Here is a 25,657-nt window from a genome sequence, read left to right on the forward strand (position 1 = left end):
CACATTGCAAGAGATGGCACCCTTGATTGCTGTGCTACTATGCTTTCTTTTCCCTTGTCTACTGCCCTGGTCACCTTGACTTTCCCGTTAGGAATCACCACATCAGTGCAGGTTGATTTCTGCTCTGTTATCAACTGTGGGACTGGTCGACAAGCCCAGTGGACCTGGTCTGACAAATACGTGTGTATGACTGTTATGAAGTATTATTGGGGAAGTAACTGCGACACCTGGCAATGGGTTTTTGCTAACACTGGAACTGAGGACTGGGGTTCTCAACCTTTTGAGGCCCAAAAATACGGTTTGAAAAATCGATTTTCTATCATAAAAGGACATGCCTCTCATGAATGTGCTGACAACCATTGTAACCCCTTGATTTTCACTTTGAACAACCCCTTTTTACATGACTCAGGAACCTATATATTAGGGGCATATGTATCTGGAACAGACCCTTTAGGGAGATTTCTAATTAAGATTGACAATCCTGTTACTAACACCTCTCATTCTCCTGCACACACACCCGTCTCCCCAACTTCTGTTTCAGACTTTTCTCCTGTTAAGATTATGAATATTTCCACCCTTTCATCCACTTTTTCAGTTGAAACTGGCTATGGCGATCAGAACCGTTGGTTTTAGTGGGTATTATATTCGGCTAAGCAAGTAAATCAATCTGATTGCTACGCCTGTGCTACGGCCAGGCCACATTTGGCTACCGTCCCTTTCCCTCTTTCTAATATTTCTGACCCTGTTGGTCTTCCTTGTCTCCTTGCCCTTTTACCTCTCCATCCACACCAAAAGACTGTAACTGCATTACACTTTCTCTCCTCTTCCCCCCCCCCCCACTCCTCACATGACTCCCCCGATGTTCCAGTCTCATGAAGGCAATTATACCTGCTTCTCTAGTAATTATAGTTCCCCCTTCATGCTTCTCGCCGAAAAGGGGGGTGTATGTACTATGTTTGGTGATGCGTGCTGCACTTGCATCCCTAATAATATGGCTCCCGATGTATCAATCACCTGTGCTTTGCCAGGTTTAACTGCCCTTTCAAATGAATTAGCTACCACTTCTAGCATTTCTAGCCCCTGGGGCTGATGGCTCAGGTCAGTTTTTTATTTCACTGGCCGTTGCTTTTATCATTCTGTTGCTTGTGGCCTGCTGTATAGTCCCCCTAATTAGATATCTTGTGTCCCAGTATTTCACTGCCTCCGTGGCCAAGGCTTATATGTTACACGAAGAATGCATGCTTCCAATTTCTTCCTCCTTTTCTTCCACTCCTTCCCCTTCTCCTACTCTTTCCCGTGCTACTCCTATGTCACCCATATTTTTGTTGGTTCAAAAAGGGGGGAATGTAGAAGAAGAATGTTCTCCTCAGCACCATGTATTTTTGTGTGTTTAGTAAATTAGAATTTTTATAATAACTATTTTGTACCTTGCCAGTGAGAGACGCTTTGGCTTATGAACTAACAAAAATATGTTATTCCAGGGTTCAGGAGAAATAGTGTCCACATGAATAAAATCTAAGCTGTTTCTTGTTTTCCCTTTCTCAGAGTGAATGTTTCAGGGACAAGGTCACAAGACTGAAGAAAGTACATGTAGTTTATGCAAAGGCGTCTCTCCTGTGCTTAGCTTTGAAAACACAGATAATGCTTAGCTCAACAGACATATTGTTTAACTTTACTGTTTTGATAAGGATGTTCTTTCTGTCTTATTAATCATGAGATGCTGAAGTATAAAAAAACCCTCCTGGCTTTTGATCAGGGTTGAGCTTTGCGGCAATAAGTTATGCTCTTTTGAATCTCTACTTACCGTGACTCCGAATGAATAAAGAAAGAGAATTGAGAAAATATTATGCCTGCTTTTCAGTGTGCCTTTTTCATCCACACCTGGCAAAATATACATTTTTGATGGCAGAAAGAATTATCTGCGGTACGTAATAGGTACGGAAAACACAGACACTAAATTGTTAAAAGTAAAAGAGAATATTGCAGGTAAGATCTGTGACTACCTGTTAACATCAAAGGTCAATCTGATTACTTATTAGACCACGCTGAAGTAGACGACCAACAATAAGGAAACTAAACCTAAGCTGACTTTCTGATATCTGGAGTTGCCACCATACTATTTTATTGCTGAGTAAGGCAAAGCTTACTTCCATGAGAAAGCGGATTCCTTTACTAGAGGTGCATAACCTCACAGTGAAATGAGCTCTGACCTTTGGAGATGTAGTTAACAGTTCACTCTGCCTTCCCTTGAGAACAAATCTTGGAGCATGGGGAAAACTGTACGGTCTCTAAATGTCTCAAAGTATATAACACTCCTTTCAAGCAGTGGCCAGAAGCATCAGAGGGGAAATGTCCCAGGTCAGTTGATCAAACTATGCAAAGTGTAATTATAGGGCCAATGATTCACACAGAAGAAAACTAAAAAAAACACTTCTCACCTGTAAATATTATAGTGTTCAAGCTGGATTTGCCCCATAATTCCATGAAGTGAACAACATCCCCAAAACGAAGAGAAGGATGACCAGTGAATACCACACAGGGCTGCTTAAAATCATTGCTAAAATCTCCGTAGACACTAGAATAATGCTTCAGTTTGTTTGTTTGAATAAGCTGCAAACATAAAAAAATGCAAGAGACATTCAAAGTAATGGAAAATTTTAAATTACTATTTTAAAATCATTAAAAAGGATAATGAAAATTTAAAAATGATTAAAACAGAATATGAACAGAGAAGAAAGAAACAAACATTAAAGTGGCACAAGAAATAAGAGTTTCAAAAGCCTTACGTTTAGTTTTTAGGGCGAACAAGTATCATAGTATATCTAATAAAATGACTAAATTATGCTGATTGATTTTTCTTATCCATAGTCCATTGAAGAGTACATTCATAACCACATATCTCAACACAGATTTATAGGTATGTATAGTGTGCACGGAAGAAGGGTCCCTCCAGAACCAAGGGTAAATTCTGAACTCAAAAACTTAATAAAGTTAACTTATTGTTTCTGCATCTTTTAGTAACTGACAATTCTGTACTTTGTAATTTTTTAAATGTATTTTGAGATTTCAGTCTTACACACTGTCATTATTGTTGTGTTGATGTCAGCTCTGCCCACAATGTACAAAAATGATGACAAAGTTATTTATCACTGGAAAATTGCAGGTTAGCAAATTGCAATTCAGGAACAAAGGGCTTTTGTTGTGTGAGTGAACCTGGATGTTTTCTCTGCACAGAAAAATCATTATCATATAAGATGCAACACAAACACCATCAGAAAGTGAAAAATGGAAAATGAGAAAGACAGGTTTTTCTTCAGCTGAGCTAAGTATTAGAAGAATAGTGCCTTTCAGTGGCAGTAGTGCTACATCATCATGTATTAAAATGTGTCATAGAAATAAATGTAGTTGTGGTTAATGACATAAAACACAACAGCGCCCATTTCTGTTATCAAATGAAACTGGTGAAAGGTCAAAAACTTCCACTTTGTACTATTCTCTGTTATTGCTCACAAACATTTACAAAGACATTTGACAAAGGGCAAAATAAATAAAATTATATGGACTGTTAATTAATTCACTGTGTGTATCTTAGTGTGCATGATTCATAAGAAACAAGTACTGCAATATGATAATTAAAATGTTAAATCATACTTATAATTACATTTCATATACTGTACAGAGCCCTCCATAATGTTTGGGACAAATACACATTTTTCTTTGATTTACCCCTCTGCTCCAGAGTTTAAAATTACAAATCAAACAATTCAGTGATTAAAGTGCACATTGCAGACTATAATTTAAGAGAATTTACATATATTTCGGTTACACCATTTAGAAATGGCAACACTTTTTATATATGGTCCCCTCAGTTCAGGGCACCATAATGCTTGGGACAACTAGCGTCACATGTGTGTTTCATTGCATCATTAGTGCAGGCATGATACCCAGGGTTGCTTCAACCCTTAGAGTATGTAGTTGCCACTGTTCAACATAAGGACAAAAGCTATGCTAATGAAAGTCGAAGTTAGGATATTATGAGGCTGAAAAACAAGAATAAAACAATTAGAGACATTGGTAAATACTTCGCATTACTAAAATCAACTGTTTAGAATATCATTAGGAAGAAAGAATGCACTGGTGAGCGCAGTAATCACAAAGGGACTGGTAGGCCAAGGAAGACCTTGACTGCTGAAGACAAAATAATCCTCACTATGCTAAAGAAAAAGCCCCAAACACCTTAGAAACAGTCCTCAAGAGACAGTAGTCTCTGATATATACACATCCATCTGTATAAGATTTCATTAACAGAAAAACAGAAGCCACACTGGAAAATGCAAACCACTAGTTAGCCACAAGAACAGGATGGCCAGATTACAGTTTGTGAAAAAAGACTTGAGAGCCTGTAGAATTCTGGAAAATTGTCTTGTGGACAGAAGAAACAAAGATTAACTTGTAATAGAGTGGTGGCAAAAGCAAGGTATGCAGATAAAAATGAGCTACCTCAAGATCTAAAGCATACCACCTCATCTGTTAAACATGGTGGGGATGGGGGTGTTATGCCTTTGGCATATATGGCTGCCACAGGCACTGGCACACTTACCTTCACTGATGATGTAACTGCTGACGGCACAATAAATTCTGAGGTATATAGAAATATCTTATTTGCTCAAGATAATGATCACGAACATAGTGCCAATGCAATAAAGGAGTTTTACAAAGCTAAAAAATGTAATTCTTGAATACCCAAGTCAGTCACCAGATTTATATCCAATTGAACATGCCTTCAATATGCTGAAAAGAAAGCATATGGGAAAATCCCCTGAAACAAGCAGGAGCTGAAGATGGCTGCATTAGAGACTTGGCAGAGCATCACCACAAAAGATACTCAGTACCTGCTTATGCCTATGAATCCCACACTTCCATCAATCATTGCATGCAAGTGATATGCAACAACGTACTAAATATGACTGTTTTAATATACCTCCTTTGGTATGTCACAAACATTATGGTGGCCTGAAATGGATGGGACCACGTATAAAAACTGTATGCAAATACCCTTAAAGTCTGCAATGTATTTGGATAATCTAGTGTTTGGTGGAGACCCTCTTGAATATGTTTTTCATTACGGATTTTGAGCATTGAATTGAGGACAGACCTGAAAGTAACAGACAGGCTATTTTTCCTGGAGCAGTATACCAGTGGACAACCCAAGATGTTTATTCGCAGTTGCCAGCATGCTATTCCAGACAGAGGCTATAAGGTGGCAAAGTAACTGCTACATAAGAACTTTGTGAATTAATAAATTATTGCTACAGTATAGTGCTTGGCGGTATGACCAAAACTCTATATCACAGTATTTTTCAAAATTATACCGGTTTCATGGTATTCAACGATATTTTTTTCCCATGCATGGGTGGATGTTAACCACATTTTCCACTGCAATTACCGGCTAAGAATAACCTATTCCACTGTCATGAGAATTGTACATTGTACAAAAAAATTTTTTAATGTGCACTCAAGTATTAATACAGGTTTGCATGGCCCCATAAAGTGATAGTTTTCAAGGGGGTGGCACTAATGAAGAGAAGGAATCACACTGCATGACAGTTGCAGTCAAATATAGAACCTTTTAATTGAACAAATATTGCAAACAACTTAAACTTTAATTTTGACATATTTTCAACCATCCAAAGAGGCATTTAGATTTTGTAAAATATATATTGCACTGAACATGTCTTAGAAAAGAAATAAATAGCAAATATTTTTTGTAAACCAGCTACACTTTCTGTTAATGTTAACCTCTGTCCACTGACACGTTAGCTATATGGATTGTAATGGCATTGGTTATCTCGATCCACTGCTTGCTTTTTTTTTGTCATAGGCAGTACCTCTAGCAAACGCGTCTACAAGTGATGTTGGACTCGAGTGTCCTCTAGCTTTTTCAGTTTTACCCGAGGACGTGGAGGGTGCCAATCTTAGTTCCATACATTCATGGTACTCCAAAGCATGTTTGCGGCTAAGGTGGTGCAGCAAATTGCTCGTGTTGCCGCCCCTGACAACAACTTTAGCTCGATAGCTTTTGCAGTAAATAATTGTTAGGTCCACATCTGACCTTTTAAAACCAAAGTATCTCCAGACAACAGACACTGCTCCTTTTTTCAGCAAAAGTTCTTTTGTGTCATCATGTTCAACTTTACTGTCTGCTACAGCTTCAGTTTCATTTTCGGAATGGTCTCTGTCCATTTTCACCGTTCAATACCTCCACTAACGCATGTACTCCGTTGTATGCGTGTTTAGCGGTGCAGCAGTGAAAAAGGTCCATCCTTAAACAGTTTCCCGCTGCGCCACAATCTAAACGTTGTTTAGGCTATTTAAACCGGTATTGTGGTATACAAAAAAATCCATATCATAACAAAAATAAAAAATGGTTTTCGGTATAATAATTCTTTGCATTTATATAGTGTTTTTCTCACTACTCAAAGCGCTCAGCAATTGCAGGTTAAGGGCCTTGCTCAAGGGCCCAACAGAGCAGAGTACCAATTGGCATTTACGGGATTCGAACCGGCAACCTTCCGATTGCCAGTGCAGATCCCTAGCCTCCCAGCACTACCACAGCATGTGTTGAAAAGGCTTTGAACTGGCCAGTTATTAAATCAAAAGATGGGAAAGCTTTAACAGCACCTGCAGTGTAGAAAACTTAGATGAAATGAATAGCCCAACTAATATTCGGGCAATTGTCTCTAAGCTCCCACACAAGCTGAGGGAAAAGTGAAGGTGTTCCTTGTGACATGCAGGAAAGTTGTGGCCAGAAAGCTAAATTTACAGATTTGGTTAGTTTTGTGGACAGGTAAGCTAAGATTGCTTCTCACCCATTATATGTACAGTGGGAAATGAATCACCCCCCCCCCCCCTTCAAATAAAGTCATATTTTGTTGCTTTACAGCCCGAAATGAAGACACAAAAAATATTTTCCAGTTGTATTTACTCAATGCAACTTATATCTTTCACTCGACTATTATAATAGCAACAGTTAAAAAACAGAATCACATAGATGGTTACAGATTAAATAAGGCTGCTTTGGTGGCCAGATTGAAAATTATGTGAAGGACACAGAAGAGTACATAGTGGTTATACATTTGTTTGGGGCTACAACCTCATCACCCAGCTGTGGGATCTTCATAGAACCACTGAAGTCAAAGATTTAGACTTTGCACAGGATGTGCTTCCAGTGGGAAGTGTTTTAGAAGTAAAGTGGTGTGTAGAATCAGATGTTCTAAGTTTTAAAGTTATTATTCCACAAATACCACTTACAAGAAGGTGGATTGTTTCTATGGTTAGTTCCAATTACGATCCCAGAGGAATCTTGACTCCACTGATTCTTCCAGTAAAGCAGATTCTGCAAGGGTTATGCAGGATGAATTATGGATAGGATGACAATATTCCTGAAATACTAGCTAAACAATGGCTTGACTGGTTATTAAATCTTTATCAGCTGTCAAAATTATGGTTGACATATGTGTGAAGCCATTTAACTTTCATCAGACAGCCTCAGCTCAGCTGCATTATTTCACAGATGCAAGTGAAATGGGCTATAACACAGTTACCTATCTACTTTAAAAGAATTTTCAGGGTCAACTGCATTCTGCTTATATCATGGCAAAGGCAAGAGTGTCACCAATAAAGCCATTCACCATACCTCAATTTGAGCTTACTGCTACTACACTAGCTGTAAAGGCAGATAGTATAGTGAAACATTGTGAAAGCAATAAAAATTTGTGGGTTCAGTTTGAGTGTCTGGACAGACAATAAGTTTATTTTGGCATAAATAACAAAATGAGATGGCCATATTCTGCACTTTTGTTGCTCTCTGTACTATACTTTCCTCTGCATGTCCTGGAGTACAGAAGAAACACCACCATACAGCAACATGGAGACTGGCAACATCGGGGGGAAAAAATAAAAAAACACGTGGTCACTGATTACAACTGCAAGATGTTATGCGAATGAATGTGAATAATGTTGCATCGGTGCCACAGTGTTTTCTGAAATGTACTACACAGGTCATAAAATGAATAATTCCAAATGTCATATATACCCATGTCTGTTTTTTTTTTTTTTGACATCATAGACCATAAGGTGCATACTAATTCAGCGTGAGCAGGAACACTGAATAAAACTGAATAAAAAAAAACATTCAAGTGACGGTGAGATACGAAGAAGCCAGATTCACCAGCGTTTGTGTGTCAGCTTTTATCCCTCCAGCTCAGAGAATGTCCAGTTCCACTGCCTCAAAACACCACATCTACAGTTATTCCCAGTTTCTGATAAAAAGTAACAGCGTCAGATCTCTGGGTGAATGGGGCGTTAGTATATATCGTGACTGACAGAATAAAAGTGAAAAAAAAAGGTAACTTTTACAAGTACTATAAATGTACACCGTCTGTTACAGACGCAAACCAAATGTATGTGTGTACTGTATAATATTAAAATTATATATTAACATAACATCCCGCATGAAGGAAGTGTGGGATGGGATGAAGATCATCACTGGCTGCTGCTCGAAGCGGGGTGCCACCATCGAGAGAGACGTGGAAAGAGCAAACCAGATGAACAACTTCTTTAACAGGTTTGACCACCCTAACCCACTCTCACCGCGGAGTACTGCACCCTTCACCCATCCTTCTGCTGATACCAGCATAAGATAGAGTTTCACCCCACCCACAATTACAGCAGCCCAGGTAAGCAGAGAGCTGAGGAGACTTCGTGCCAGCAGAGAAGTGGGTCCAGATGGAGTATCGCCAAGACTGCTGAAGGCTTGTGTGTTGGAGCTGGGGAATCCTCTACAGCGCATCTTCAACCTGAGCCTGGAACAGGGGAGAGTCCCAAGGCTTTGGAAAACATCTCGCATCACCCCAGTCCCAAAGGTATCACGTCCTAGTGAGTTGAATGACTTCCGGCCTGTCGCTCTTACGTCACGTGATGAAGACCATGGAGCGGCTGCTACGGAGGATGCCATCATCTACATGCTACACCGATCCCTCTCCCACTTGGACAGAGGCGGTGGTGGTGTAAGAATTATGTTTCTGGACTTCTCTAGCGCCTTCAACACCATCCAACCTCTGCTCCTTAGGGACAAGCTGACAGAGATGGGAGTAGATTCATACCTGGTGGCATGGATCATGGACTATCTTACAGACAGACCTCAGTATGTACGTCTCGGGAACTGCAGGTCTGACATTGTGGTCAGCAACACAGGAATGCCGCAGGGGACTGTACTTTTTCCAGTCTTGTTCAGCCTATATACATTGGACTTAACAATACAACTCCAAGTCCTGTCATGTGCAAAAGTTCGCTGACAACACTGCTATCGTGGGCTGCATCAGGAGTGGGCAGGAGGAGGAGTATAGGAACCTACACCACCTACAACTGAACACCAGCAAAACCAAGGAGCTGGTGGTTGATTTTAGGAGGACCAGGACCCTCATGGACCCCGTGATCATCAGAGGTGACTGTGTGCAGACCTATAAATACCTGGGAGTGCAGCTGGATGATAAATTGGACTGGACTGCCAATACTGATGCTCTGTGCAAGAGAGGACAGAGCCGACTATACCTCCTTAGAAGGCTGGCATCTTTCAACATCTGCAATAAGATGCTGCAGATGTTCTATCAGACGGTTGTGGCGAGTGCCCTCTACTATGCGGTGGTGTGCTGGGGAGGCCTCACGCCTGGACAAACTGGAGAGGAAGACAGGCTCTATTGTAGGCATGGAGCTGGAGAGTTGGACATCCGTGGCAGAGCGACAGGCGCTGAGCAGGCTCCTGTCAATCATGGAGAATCCACCGCATCCACTGAACAGTATCATCTCCAGACAGAGGAGCAGCTTCAGCGACAGACTGCCGTCACTTTCCTGCTCCACTGACAGACTGAGGAGATTGTTCCTCCCCCACACTATGTGACTCTTCAATTCCACTCGGGGGAGGGGGGGTGTTTGGTAAACGTTATACCTGCATTTTAATCACTCTTTAATTTAATATTGTTTTTTTATCAGTATGCTGCTGCTGGAGTATGTGAATTTCCCCTTGGGATTAATAAAGTATCTATCTATGAGCAGCTCACTAGTGAAAACGGTAAATACAGGAATCAGTCGGGATCGAACCGGAGACTCTTGATTACAAGTCAGCAAATCTTACTGCTGCGCCATGGAAGCTGTTGTCTTGTCCTTGAACCTTTTTTGAAAGCATTTATTTGATCGTTGGACTCCAGGCTTCACACTTTATATAGTTTATGCCAACATTTTGTCATTTACTACTAAAATATGAAAAACGTTTCTGTTTTAACAATGTGTTTACACAGATTATTGTAGAAACGGAACACACATGAAATGCATGTGTTCCAAATAATGATTTATTATTTCCACTCTAAAACTCCAGCTGGGAGAACTCTGCGTGCGTTCTGAGGCGGTGGGGGGATAGAATAGCAGGCTGTTTGCTGCTTGTCTTTATCGGCACATTTACAGGACAAAAGATGCTGACGGAGAGGTGCGATGGGATTTAAGGTGGGCCAGATCTACGAGTTTTTTCGTAGGCCCTGGTAATTCTAGTGTTAAGGACATTTCAGTTAATTCAGTGTCTTCTAAAGAGATTGCAGATACTGTAACTCAGTTTGTTCATCATTATTCACATTGGTATAATGTAAAAAGACCCAAAGCATGGGCACTGAAGCTGAAAGCTTTATTGCACTGTTTAGTACAGGGGTGGGCAAACTTTTTGGCTCATGGGCCACATTGACTTTTAACATTTGATAGACAGGCTGGGTCAGCACTAGATGCATGCATATCAAACATAAACATAAAAAAAGGCATTACAGTGTTAATATTTAAACTCACTTTTAGTGGGAACAGTGTTGTTGATCACCCTTTTTTGCCAGTGCATTGAAGTCTGGTGTTAGTTTTGTTGTGGCAATTCTCAGAACAGACCTGAGGTGTTCATAGCTCAAGTGGGATCTGTGGGGTGCTTTGTTGGTGTTCATACCACTAAAAGTCTGTTCACACACATACGTAGAGCCAAACAACACCAGCATCCTCTGTGCCATCTTCTGGATGTTTGGAAATTTGGCTGCACTTAATGAAGCATAAAACTCATCCAGTTTAAGAGAGTTGAACTTCTCCTTTAAGACGGTGTTACATTGGAGATCAATAAGTTCCAACTGCAACTCCTGTGGTGCCGTTTCACGGTCCTGTGTGAAGGGACATGACACCAGCTAAAGTGACTTGTAAATTTTTCCAAAATCAAAGAACCAACCACAGAATTCTCTATGCAGGTCGTCCAGTGATTTCCTGTATTTTTTCACAAGTCGAGGGGCCTCTTTCAGCGTAGCCAGTGTGGGGAAATGAGCGAATGAGTTGTTTGACATTTGCTTCGAGAATAAAGCTAGCTTGGTTTTGAAGGCTGTGACGTTTGTGTACTTTTCATGCACAAACTGATCTTTCCCTTGTAGCTTCACGTTCAGCTCATTCATGTGTGTCAGTATGTCCACAGCAAAAGCTAAATCACAAAGCCAATCTGTGTCACTCAGCTCAGGAAAATCATCAGCTTTCTCAAGTAACTCTAAAAATGAGATAATCTCCTGTTTGAGCTCCCACACTCGTTGACATAGTTTCCCCAAATTTAACCAGCAGACATTGGAGTGGTAAAGCATGTCCTGGGGCCTCATATATAACGCTGTGCGTAGAACTCACATTATAACATGGCGTAAGCACAAAAGCGGAAATGTGTGTACGCATAGAAAAATTGAGATGCAGGAATCTGTATGTACGCAAACTTCCACATTCTTCCGCTACATAAATCTCGATCAGCGTGAAAAGTAACGCACGTGCACGCGCCTTCTGTCCCGCCCCAACTCCTCGCAGAATTACGCCTCTTTGAATATGCAAATCAATATAAATAGCCTTCTGTGAAAAGACAATAGGAAATGCCCGGGGGAAAATATAAGAATTTCAGCGAATACCAAGTGGAGGCAAAGGAAAAACGTACTATTTGTTGGTTTAACACTAGAATTACCAGAGCCTACGAAAAAACTCGTATATCCGGCCCACCTTAAATCGCTTCTTAAATCCGTTCACACCTCTCTGCCAGCATCCTTTGTCCTCTAAATGTGCTGATAAAAGACAAGCTGCCAGCAGCCGGCTATTCCATCCCCCCACCGACTTAGAACGTGAGCGAAGTTTTCCCAGCTCACGCATTGATTGTTTACCTGGGAGTGAAGTGGAGTTTTACAGTGGAAATAACAGATCATTATCCATCCATCCATCCATCCATCCATCCATCCTCTTCCGCTTATCCGAGGTCGGGTCGCGGGGGCAGCAGCTTGAGCAGAGATGCCCAGACTTCCCTCTCCCCGGCCACTTCTTCTAGCTCTTCCGGGAGAATCCCAAGGCGTTCCCAGGCCAGTCGAGAGACATAGTCCCTCCAGCGTGTCCTGGGTCTTCCCCGGGGCCTCCTCCCGGTTGGACGTGCCTGGAACACCTCACCAGGGAGGCGTCCAGGAGGCATCCTGATCAGATGCCCGAGCCACCTCATCTGACTCCTCTCGATGCGGAGGAGCAGCGGCTCTACTCTGAGCCCCTCCCGGATGACTGAGCTTCTCACCCTATCTTTAAGGGAAAGCCCAGACACCCTGCGGAGGAAACTCATTTCAGCCGCTTGTATTCGCGATCTCGTTCTTTCGGTCACTACCCATAGCTCATGACTATAGGTGAGGGTAGGAACATAGATCGACTGGTAAATTGAGAGCTTCGCCTTGCGGCTCAGCTCCTTTTTCACCACGACAGATCGATGCAACGCCCGCATTACTGCGGATGCCGCACCGATCCGCCTGTCGATCTCACGCTCCATTCTTCCCTCACTCGTGAACAAGACCCCGAGATACTTGAACTCCTCCACTTGGGGCAGGATCTCGCTACCAACCCTGAGAGGGCACTCCACCCTTTTCCGGTTGAGGACCATGGTCTCGGATTTGGAGGTGCTGATTCTCATCCCAGCCGCTTCACACTCGGCTGCGAACCGATCCAGAGAGAGCTGAAGATCACGGCCTGATGAAGCAAACAGGACAACATCATCTGCAAAAAGCAGTGACCCAATCCTGAGCCCACCAAACCGGACCCCCTCAACACCCTGGCTGCGCCTAGAAATTCTGTCCATAAAAGTTATGAACAGAATCGGTGACAAAGGGCAGCCCTGGCGGAGTCCAACTCTCACTGGAAACGGGTTCGACTTACTGCCGGCAATGCGGACCAAGCTCTGGCACTGATCGTACAGGGACTGAACAGCCCTTATCAGGGGGGCCGGTACCCCATACTCTCGGAGTACTCCCCACAGGATTCCCCGAGGGACACGGTCGAATGCCTTTTCTAAGTCCACAAAACACATGTAGACTGGTTGGGCAAACTCCCATGCACCCTCCAGGACCCTGCTAAGGGTATAGAGCTGGTCCACAGTTCCGCGACCAGGACGAAAACCACACTGTTCCTCCTGAATCCGAGGCTCGACTATCCGACGGACCCTCCTCTCCAGGACCCCTGAATAGACTTTTCCAGGGAGGCTGAGGAGTGTGATCCCTCTGTAGTTGGAACACACCCTCCGATCCCCCTTCTTAAAGAGGGGGACCACCACCCCGGTCTGCCAATCCAGAGGCACTGTCCCTGATGTCCATGCGATGTTGCAGAGGCGTGTCAGCCAAGACAGTCCTACAACATCCAGAGCCTTGAGGAACTCCGGGCGTATCTCATCCACCCCCGGGGCCCTGCCACCAAGGAGTTTGTTGACCACCTCGGTGACCTCAGTCCCAGAGATGGGGGAGCCCACCTCTGAGTCCCCAGGCTCTGCTTCCTCATTGGAAGGCATGTTAATGGGATTGAGGAGGTCTTCAAAGTATTCCCCCCACCGACCCACAACGTCCCGAGTCGAGGTCAGCAGCGCACCATCCCCACCATATACAGTGTTGACACTGCACTGCTTCCCCTTCCTGAGACGCCGGATGGTGGACCAGAATCTCCTCGAAGCCGTCCGAAAGTCATTCTCCATGGCCTCCCCAAACTCCTCCCACGCCCGAGTTTTTGCCTCAGCAACCACCAAAGCCGCATTCCGCTTGGCCTGCCGGTACCTATCAGCTGCCTCCGGGGTCCCACAGGACAAAAGGGTCCTGTAGGACTCCTTCTTCAGCTTGACGGCATCCTTCACCGCCGGTGTCCACCAGCGGGTTCGGGGATTGCCACCACGACAGGCACCGACCACCTTACGGCCACAGCTCCGGTCAGCTGCCTCAACAATAGAGGCACGGAACATGGCCCATTCGGACTCAATGTCCCCCACCTCCCTCGGGATGTGGTCGAAGTTCTGCCGGAGGTGGGAGTTGAAGCTACTTCTGACAGGGGGCTCTGCCAGACGTTCCCAGCAGACCCTCACAACACGTTTGGGCCTACCACGCCTGACCGGCATCCTCCCCCACCATCGAAGCCAACTCACCACCAGGTGGTGATCAGTTGACAGCTCCGCCCCTCTCTTCACCCGACTGTCCAAGACATGTGGCCGCAAGTCCGACGACACGACCACAAAGTCGATCATCGAACTGAGGCCTAGGGTGTCCTGGTGCCAAGTGCACATATGAACACCCCTATGCTTGAACATGGTGTTCGTTATGGACAATCCGTGACGAGCACAGAAGTCCAATAACAAAACACCGCTCGGGTTCAGATCAGGGGGGCCATTCCTCCCAATCACGCCCTTCCAGGTCTCACTGTCATTGCCCACGTGAGCATTGAAGTCTCCCAGCAGAACGAGGGAGTCCCCAGAAGGTATGCCCTCTAGCACCCCCTCCAGGGACTCCAAAAAGGGTGGGTACTCCGAACTGCTGTTCGGTGCATACGCACAAACAACAGTTAGGACCCGTCCCCCCCACCCGAAGGCGAAGGGAGGCTACCCTCTCGTCCACCGGGGTAAACCCCAATGTACAGGCTCCAAGTTGGGGGGCAATAAGTATACCGACACCTGCTCGGCGCCTCTCACCGGGGGCAACTCCAGAGTGGTAGAGAGTCCAGCCCCTCTCAAGGAGATTGGTTCCAGAGTCCAAGCTGTGCGTCGAGGTGAGCCCGACTATATCTAGCCGGAACCTCTCAACTTCGCGCACTAGCTCAGGCTCCTTCCCCTTCAGAGAGGTGACATTCCACGTCCCAAGAGCCAGTTTCTGTAGCCGAGGATCGGACCGCCAAGGTCCCCGCCTTCGGCCACCACCCAACTCACACTGCACCCGACCTCCTTGGCCCCTCCCATAGGTGGTGAGCCCATGGGAAGGGGGACCCACGTTGCCTCTTCGGGCTGTGCCCGGCCGAGCCCCATGGGTGCAGGCCCGGCCACCAGGCGCTCGCCATCGAGCCCCACCTCCAGGCCTGGCTCCAGAGTGGGGCCCCGGTGACCTGCGTCCGGGCAAGGGAAAACGCCGTCCAAAATGGTTTTTCTTCATAGGAGGTTTGTTTAACCGTTCTTTGTCTCATCCCTCACCTAGGACCAGTTTGCCTTGGGTGGCCCTACCAGGGGCATAAAGCCCCGGACAACAGAGCTCCTAGGATCATTGGGACACGCAAACCCCTCCACCACGATAAGGTGACGGTTAAAGGAGGGGTAACAGATCATTATTCTAAAGTAATCTGTGTAAACACATTGTTAAAACAGAAACTTTTTCATATTTTAGTAATAAATGTTACAAAATGTAGTAGGCATAAACTATAGAATATATAAAGCCCGAGTTCCAAAGATCAAATAAACACTTTCACAAAAGCTTCAAGAATGATTCAATAGCTTCTGTGGCGTAGCACGTTAAGATTTGCCTCTTAACGCAGAGCAGCTTTTCCTTGCCTCACAGACCTGAGTTCGATTCCCCGCTGGGGATGAAGTGCTGCTTTTTTTTTCTTTTCTTTTAAACCTCAAACGGACATAAAATTTATACATTGGTATGCACTGTCAGTTACTGAGATCGTTATATTTTCATGTGGGATGCTCCTTTTCAAATATTTTTTTAACAATTGAGACTGCAATTAACAGGAACAACTGTCCTTATAACTTATTTTTAAGATCCATAACACACAGCCAGACAGAGCACTGCGTAATAGAGAGACAGACAGGCAGAGAAGTCACTAGATATAGAAATAAACAGGGAAGCCACGTGTACTGAAAGAAAAAAAGAACATGTGCGTTGTCCCAGCTGCACTGAATAAGCGCAGGCGCTCTAACATCACCCCTCCCCCGATCTTACTTAGAGAGTCAGGGACAACGCACATGTTGTTCTTTTGTTCTTTCAGTACACGTGGCTTCCCTGTTTATTTCTATATCTAGTGACTTCTCTGCCTGTCTGTCTCTCTATTACGCAGTGCTCTGTCTGGCTGTGTGTTATGGATCTTAAAAATAAGTTATAAGGACAGTTGTTCCTGTTAATTGCAGTCTCAATTGTTAAAAAAATATTTGAAAAGGAGCATCCCACATGAAAATATAACGATCTCAGTAACTGACAGTGCATACCAATGTATAAATTTTATGTCCGTTTGAGGTTTAAAAGAAAAGAAAAAAAAAGCAACACTTCATCCCCAGCGGGGAATTGAACTCAGGTCTGTGAGGCAAGGAAATGCTGCTCTGCGTTAAGAGGCAAATCTTAACGCGCTACGCCACAGAAGCTGTTGAGTCATTCTTGAAGCTTTTGTGAAAGTGTTTATTTGATCTTTGGAACTCGGCCTTTATATATTCTATAGTTTATGCCTACTACATTTTGTAACATTTATTACTAAAATATGAAAAAGTTTCTGTTTTAACAATGTGTTTACACAGATTACTTTAGAATAATGATCTGTTATTTCCACTGTAAAACTCCACTTCACTCCCAGGTAAACAATCAATGCGTGAGCTGGGAAAACTTCGCTCACGTTCTAAGTCGGTGGGGGGATGGAATAGCCGGCTGCTGGCAGCTTGTCTTTTATCAGCACATTTAGAGGACAAAGGATGCTGGCGGAGAGGTGTGAACGGATTTAAGAAGCGATTTAAGGTGGGCCGGATATACGAGTTTTTTCGTAGGCTCTGGTAATTCTAGTGTTAAACAGTGGTATAAACAACAAAAGAAAGTTGATCGAGTGACAGAGTGTCGGAGAAACTCGAAAGATCAAGTTCACAAAGTCGCACAGTGCCAAAATAAAAAAGTCACATGTCAAAGTCGCACAGTGCCAAAATAAAAAAGTCACATGTCAAAGTCGCTGTGAAAAGGTGAGTTGTAGCCCACCGTCTGAGTGTCATATGAAAGCTTATTAGGGTACAGACAAAAAAAAAATAGGCACACTGTGGGGAAAAAAGCATGAAATGTCAACTTTAATCTCAAAATTTCCACTTTAATCACGTAGTTTATTTTGCCATTAAAGTAGAACATCATAAACTTCATCTTAAAATCGTTTCATTTACTAGTTTCTCAAATCCCATTGTAACTAAAGTAGCACGTTAAATGCTTTGTTCTGTATTTGATCTTCTATGTGCTCTGTGTGTGAATCACTACCTGCTTTTTATACGGGCTTTCTCTTTCTCCGACAGGACACATAATCCATTACATTCGTGATATTACAGCTCTCTGAATAATTAAAATACTGAGATGTATATGTGATATCTTTTTCATGATGACAGGAATGAAAGCATGTTATTAAATATGGGAACACGGTGGCGCAGTGCTTGTTCATGTCTCATGCAAGAGGCTTGCTGCGACATGCACGACCTTCGATGAAATAATTTATTACAGAAGTACTGTCGCTTTCAAACGTACTAACCTCCAATTCCTGTCCTTACTTTTCTTCCTCCAAATACCCAATCGCCACACAATCAGCTCTGTAATAGACGTGAAGCCATTTGTAAGCTTAGAACGCCGATTCTTCAAAACTTTTAAGAAACATTGAAATATCTTCGTAGTACATGTTTAATTATTCTATCCGTCTATCCTTCCAGTGTCGTGTCAGCCCCAGCAAGAATACAGCGCAATGCAGGAACAATCCCTGAACTAGCTAGCGCTGCGGCACCATGTCCTCACATGTTTAATTATTAACAATACATATTATTTACATGAAGTTAAAGTTTTATCTATATAATATAATCAACATATTTTGCTGCATTTCATCTTAAAAATGATATCGTCATCATATGTAAATATGCGCTTTATAAAGTGGCACAGGTTGTGCAATATTATAACTGTAGTGCAAGTTTACAGTGAAGTAATTGTACTCATAAGTACAAACAGTTCTACAAGGAGCACTTGATGGACTGATTGAGTGCGTTTATAGTTCTTGGGATTAAACTTTTTCTAAACCGCGAAGTCCGTACAGGAAAGTCTCTGAAACGTTTTGCCATGGCTCAGGCAGCGTCTGCTTCATGCTGTATACCGATAATTCTCTTTCCAATTAGCTGCTTCTGTGATTCCCCACTCAGTCAGATACAGTGATATAAATACTCTGAGTGGTGCAGCGAGAGTAATATAGAAAAAGATGATCTGCTGTGGCAACCTTTAATGGGAGCAGCTGAAAGAAGAAGAAGATGCATTGAGAGTAACAACGCTAAAGCAGTTATGGTATTTGGAATACTACGGCTATTCCCTGGACCATTATATTGCTGCAGGTCAATTACAATCAGATGCATTACACTAATAAACAATATGCAGTTAGTTTCAGTGTATTTATAAAGCCGCGTCAGGAATGTGGATCTAAGAAAGAAAGGGTGACCACACAGGAACAGCAGCACTGCTTTGATGCTGGGTGCCGCCAGTCTGCAAAACCGAGCACAGAAATTGCGTATGCCAGGGTATGAGGTACCGTGGAAATGTGCGTGGCTTTACGCCAAGTTTAGGTTTTATACATCGCAATTTCAGCGTGGAAACGTTTGTACGCAGCATTTCTGTGCATACGCACCGTTTATACATGAGGCCCCTTTTGATCAGCGTCAGTTTCTTCAAGAAACTTAATTTACTGACGATGCTGAAGTCCCTTCGCTCGAATAAAGTTAACGAGTTTTACAACTGGCTTCAATACGTAGTCAAGCTGCAATACAGATTTACACAGTGCTTCCTGGTGGATTAGGCAGTGTAAGAAAATGACCCCCAGCTCAGGGTTGTCCTCCTTCATCCTCTCCTGGATTCTTTTGAGCAACCCAACGTTTTTTCCAGTCAGATTTGGCGATCCACCTGTGGTAATGTTGGCGAGCGTACTCCAAGGTAGCTTGTGCCTATTTATGACCCCCGACACGCTGTCATACAAGTCCTCTCCCCGCGATTTCCCCTTTAGGGATTCCATGGCCAAAAACTCCTCCGTTATCTCAAAATTGTCATTAATCCCTTTGATAAAAATTAAAAGCTTAGCAGTGTCCTTTATGTCATTACTTTCATCCAGTGCCAAGGAACATAATGTAAATGACTCCGCTTTTTTGTTTAACTTGCTAGCTAAGTCTTCGTCAATTAGCTCAACACGGCGAGTCACTGTCCTACGTGATAAGCTAATTTTTTCAAATCTGTTCTTGCGCTCAGGACACAAGATATCTGCTGTCTCTACCATACACTCTTTGAGAAACTCCCCATTGGAGAAAGGCTTGCTGGTCTTTGCTAATTTGAATGCCAGCACATAACTTGCCTTCGTGCTTGATTCTTGGATGGCAGTTTGTCGGATAAAAGTGTTTTGCTGAGCCTGCAAACTAGCTGCCAACCTCTGAGCGGTAGCCGTCTGTTCTTGCGTTGACTGGTTGTTAGCGTAATTAGCATGCTTGGTGGAAAAGTGACGGCTGATGTTGTATTCCTTTAAAACTGCAACGGATTCTTGGCAAATAAGACATACAGCCTTTGACCAGACTTCAGTGAAAAAGTATTTAGTTGTCCATTCCTTATTAAACACTCGGCACTCACTGTTGACTTTTCTTTTCTTTGGCCCACTCACTGTTGCAGATGCGTTCAGAGCAGCAGCAGAGTAATAACAGAGAGTAGCCTGGGCTCCGCAAAATCAAGTCAATGTGTCACTGCGCCTGATGCGCCACCTGGTGGAATGCCAGGCATTACAGGACAAGGTCAAATGAATGCAGTCATAATTATGATATGATTTGATTTGGGCAATTTTGTACCAATCTTCGGTGGGCCGGATTAAAAAGACCAAAGGGCCGGATTTGGCCCGCGGGCCGTAGTTTGTCCACCCCTGCTTTAGTATGTAAAAGAAAAGACCTACATGTTTTATGCAGTCAATTATAAATTAATAGAAACTGAAAAAAAAAAGAAAAACTTTAAAAGATATTTGACTATGGGATGGAAATAACGGCTTAATTTTATTGGTACAGAATGTGAGCTTCGTGAAGTTATTCAATCTCTAAACAAAGAAAACAATTCAGGAGTGGCTGCTGTCAAAAGGCATTAAATGGATCTTCAACCCAGCAGCTGCTTCACTTATGGAGGGTGTGGGAATGGCAAATTAGGACTATAAGGAAGGTTGTTAATTCCACAGTAAGGCAGCAGTTGTTAGATGATGAGAGTGTACAAACATTATGTGAAGAAGCAATCGTCCAATTAGTAGTTTTACTGATCCTAATGACTTTGGAGCTCTAGCTCCAAATCATTTTAAATTGTTAATGTAGTGGATCAGAAGTGGATTTAAATTGTTCTATCATAGTGTGGGTAGGAAGAGAAATGGGGTAGGGGTTATTCTGAAGGAACATTATGTCAAGAATGTTTTGGAAGTGAAAACAGTGTCAGAGAGAGTAATGATTATGAAGCTGGAAATTGGAAGTGTGATGATGAATGTTGTTAGTGCATATGCCTCGCAAGTTGGGGGTGAGAAAGAAGATTTCTGGAGTGAGCTGGATGAAGTGATGGACAGTGTTCCCAAGGGACAGAAAGTGGTGATTGGAGCTGATTTCAATGGACATGTTGGTGGTGAAGGGAACAGAGGAGAAAAGGAGAGGAATGAAGAAAGTCAGATGATAGTGAATTTTGAGAAAAGGGTGGGTATGGCTATGGTGAATACGTATTTTAAGAAGAGGGAGGAACATAGGGGGACGTACAAGAGTGGTGAAAGATGCACACAAGTATATTATATCTTATGCAGGAGGGGCAATCTGAAGGAGATTGAAGACTGCAAAGTGGTGGCAGGGGAAAGTGTAGTTAGGCAGCATAGGATGGTGGTCTGTAGGATGACAGAAATCAAGAAGAGGAGGAGAGTGAAGGCAGAGGCAAGGATCAAATGGTGCAAGCTGAAAAAGGAAGACTGCAAGGTTGAGTTTAGGGAGGAGGTAAGACTGGCACAGGGTGGCAGTGAAGAGTAAGAAGACAGCTGGGCAACCACAGTAGAAGTAGTAAGGATGACAGCAAGAAGGGACAGAGGAAGGAAGAAAAGGAAACCTGGTGGTGGAATGGGGAAGTACAGGAGTGTATACAGAGGAAGAGGATGGTGAAGCAGAAAGTAGATAAGAGTACAAGGAGATAAGGCAGAAGGTGAAGAGGGAGGTGGTGAAGGCTAAAGAAAACGCATATAATGAGTTGTATGAGAGGCTGGACACTAAGGAGGGCGAAAATTACCTGTACTGATTGGCTAGCCAGAGGGACTGAGCTGGGAAAGATGTGCAGCAGATTAGAGTGTGTGAACGCTAGGGGTCGCTGTTGCCCCTTAAACCCAACAGACTCTGGACACAGGGTAAAAGCACTCAGAAGTATGTTAATATTTTTCTTCTTTAAATAGTGCTTCCTAAGCACCACATCCACTATAACACAAACAACCAATAAATCAATGCAATTCTCTCCTTCACACCTCCCAACTCTGGCTCGCCTGCTGTGTTCCCATCAGTCCTTTAAATAATACATGATCCGGAACTGGCTTTTTTTTTCAGCCCGGAAGTACTCTGGGGCTTCTGTCCTCATGACTTCCTCGTATTTCGAAAGGATGAGTCCCCAGGTCCTTTGACAGCTCCCCCTGGTGGCACCCACGGCACCCAACAGGGCTGAGAAACTGAACTCCAGGTACCAGGATGCCCTGTGGGAATCCAGGGCACCGCTACACTCCAGGGGAGCTGCCACCTAGTATTTTGGGAGAGGCAGTGTTGGCAAGTAGCTGCCTTCCCGCATCCTTCCATTTCAGGGGCGTCCCAGCTGGGTTGAGCTACCAGCAGTCTATCACAAGTGATAAAGGATAAAGATGGAAACATACTTACAAGCGAGGAGGGTGTGTTCAGCAGATGGAAAGAGTACTTTGAGAGGCCGATGAATTAAGAGAGAGAGAAAAGGTTAGATGATGTGGAGATAGTGAAGCAGGAAGTGCAATGGATTAGCAAGGAGGAAGTAATGACAGCTATGAAGAGGATGAAGAATGGAAAGGCCGTTGGTCCAGATGACATACCTGTGGAAGCATGGAGGTGTTTAGGAGAGATGGCAGTGGATTTTGTAACCAGATTCTTTAATGGAATCTTGGAAAGTGAGAGGATGCCTGAGGAGTGGAGATGATGTGTACCGGTCTTGATTTTTAAGAATAAGGGGGATGTGCACAGCTATAGAAACTACAGGGGGATAAAAAAGACGAGCCACAGCATGAAGTTATGGGAAAGAGTAGTAGAAGCTAGGTTAAGAAGGGAGGTGATGATTAGTAAGCAGCAGTATGGTTTCAAGCCGAGAAAGAGCACCACAGATGCGATCTTTGCTCTGAAGGTGTTGATGGAGAAGTATAGAGAAGGCCAGAAGGAGTTGCATTATGTCTTTGTGGACCTGATGAAAGTATATGACAGGGTGCCTCGAGAGGAGTTGTGGTGTTGTATGAGGAAGTCGGGAGTGCAGAGAAGCATGTAAAAGTTAGTGGTGAGGTCCGCAGTAGGAATGATGGATACATTCAAGGCAGAGGTGGGATTACATCAGTGATCGGCTCTAAGCCCTTTCTTATTTGCAGTAATGATAGACAGGTTGACAGATGAGATTAGACAGGAATCCCCTTGGACTATGATGTTTGCTGATGACATTATGATCTGTGGCAAAAGTAGGAAGCAGGTTGAGGAGACCCTGGAGAGGTGGAGATATGCTCTAGAGAGGAGAGGAATGAAAGTCAGTAGGAACAAGATAGAATACATGTCTGTGAATGAGAGGAAGGTCAGTGGATTGGTGAGGATGCAGGGAGTACAGTTGGCAAAGGTAGATGAGTTTAAATACTTGGAATCAATAGTACAGAGTAACCGGGATTATAGAAGAGAGGTGAAAAAGAGAGTGCAGGCAGGGTCAAATGGGTGGAGAAGAGTGTCAGTAGTAATTTGTGACAGATGGGTATCAGCAAGAGTGAAAGGGAAGGTCTATAGGATGCTAGTGAGACCAGCTTCATTATTTAGGTTGGAGACGGTTGCACTGACCAGAAAGCAGGAGAAAGCTGGAGGTGGCAGATTTAAAGATATTAAGATTTTCATTGGGTGTAATGAGAATGGCCAGGAATAGAAATGAGTACATTAAAGGGTCGGCTCAGGTTGGACGGTTGGGAGACAAAGTCAGAGAGGCGAATTTGCGTTGGTTTGGACATGTGCAATGGAGAGATGCTGGGTATGCTGGGAAAGGGATGTTAAGGATAGAGCTGCCAGGCAAGAGGAAAAGAGGAAGGCCTAAGAGAAGGTTTATGGATGTGTAACAGAGCAAGATACAGAGGACAGGAAGATATGGAACAAGACAATCTGCTTTTCCATGATAGTATTTAGATCTGGCAGATCTAAAGAAGAAGAAGTCTGTCTGCACTCTCAGTACCATACACCATAACACGGAGATTGAGCAAGAATGGAAAAAACATGTTCTAATGACAACTCATATTTAAATGACATAGTGTTTTCAAATGTTTTTTGAAATGAAATTAAATGTTTTCATGCATGGATGTGTGTGTTTATGCGTGAGAGAGGCAGCGACAGATTTGATGTCATTCAAGTGGTTACTGGAATATAAAATAAACACTTTCGCAAAGGTATACTGAAACAAGTGTGCTTTAATTTAAGAATAAAAATGAATAACAAAAAATTTAAGTGACAACAAGATACCATGTGTGTGTCTTCTTATGTCCCTGCAGTGATATCCTTTATAGGTAGCAAAAATTTACACCGGGTGTTACAGAATCAAATGAAATGCAAGTTTTTATTATGTAACAGTAATAATAATAGCAACTCACTACTCAAAATGGGGAAAGCCCAGACTTGAATCCACAATCTTTTGATTACGAGGCAGCAGTTCTTACCCTTTACACCAGCCAAGCAGAAATGTAAATAGCAGACAGCAACATGTAAATCAAATGATTTTTTTACTCTTTAATATTTCTTTAATATTAATATTTCTATAATATTCTTGAATAAAAGCACACTTATTTTGTTATACCTTTTGTGAAAGTGTTTATTTGATATTTGGACTTCAGTCTTTACACATTATACATTTCACTTCAACATTTTCTCATTGCTACTATAACATGAAAAGTTTCTGTTTTAGCTATGTGTCCAACATTTCTGGCCTCATCCAAAATTTACCTAGATCATTGTAGAAACATAACACAAATGAAATGCATGTATTCCAAATAACAACATATTATTTACCCATTACAATTCCAGACACCTCACACCCAGATACACAGACAAGCTGGGAGAACTTCACCTGCGTTGGTTGGGGATGGGATAGGAAGCTGCTTGCTTCTTGTGCTGATTGACACATTTGCAAAACAAAGACGCTGATGAAGAGGTGCAAAGGAATTTAAGGTGGCCTGGCATTATGATTTTTTTCGTAGGCTTCATGGATTCTAGTGTTAAAGCCCTTCTCACAGTGTATATGGCTACTAAAATGAGCTCCAATGGTAACATCCCTATTGCCATGCTGAATGTGGAACCTGTGTAAATTCATTCTGTGGCACAGTACTTGTTCAGTTTGTCCCACGCAGAGTGCAGTGTTGGGACATTTCATAAAAAGAATTAGATAGACCACATTAGATGATCTACAGGAAAATGATGCCTTTATGTGGTGTTCTCGTTGGCAATGTTCTATAACAATATGAGCACACGTTTTACATCTTTTCTGTTATCAGGGAGATGTACCATTATCTGTTGGTTCACTCAGGAAGCTTCAGACAATTAGTTGCTGCAGGTTTGGTGGTTGTCTGTAGGCGAGGAGGGGAGGTTCTGGGAATACATCTCAGCATGTCATCATTATGTAGCATTGGCTGAAGTTCTTTTTCAAAGTTACAAACTACAGGAAGACCCCAGAGAGAAACTGGACAAACACTCCGCCAAAGAATGAATTTATACAGGTTCCACATTAAGCATGGAAATAGGGATGTTCCTGTAGGAGCTCATTTCAACAGCCATGGACACTGTGAGAAGGACTTTAGAGTCACAACTTCAGAACACAGCAAGAGAAGAAGGAATGGGAAGTTAAACTGATGCTAAATTTGACCACATTTAAACATGGTTTACATAGACAAAAGACTTTTATGACCAGTTATGAAGACTGCTTACATCTCTCGGACTGACCCAGACAACTGACTACAGATCCACATTGCATGGAAAATTCACCAAAATCTTCAAAACACTTTGTTGGACAGTTTTCTTATTAATAGATCTTGACTATAC

At 43.1% G+C, this 25,657-nt stretch overlaps 1 protein-coding gene across 2 annotated transcripts in view; it reads right to left on the minus strand.

Annotated features, from left to right (window-relative positions):
• ints9 (integrator complex subunit 9) overlaps positions 1–25,657 on the minus strand; it is a 315,943-nt gene that overhangs the window by 72,797 nt on the left and 217,489 nt on the right. For both annotated transcript variants that reach the window (XM_051919331.1, XM_051919332.1), the window contains exon 12: positions 2,439–2,610. In XM_051919331.1, the coding sequence (XP_051775291.1) occupies positions 2,439–2,610 (172 nt within the window). The remainder of the gene's footprint in view (positions 1–2,438; positions 2,611–25,657) is intronic.

Source organism: Erpetoichthys calabaricus, chromosome 15 (assembly GCF_900747795.2).
Source record: "Erpetoichthys calabaricus chromosome 15, fErpCal1.3, whole genome shotgun sequence".
NCBI lineage: Eukaryota > Metazoa > Chordata > Cladistia > Polypteriformes > Polypteridae > Erpetoichthys > Erpetoichthys calabaricus.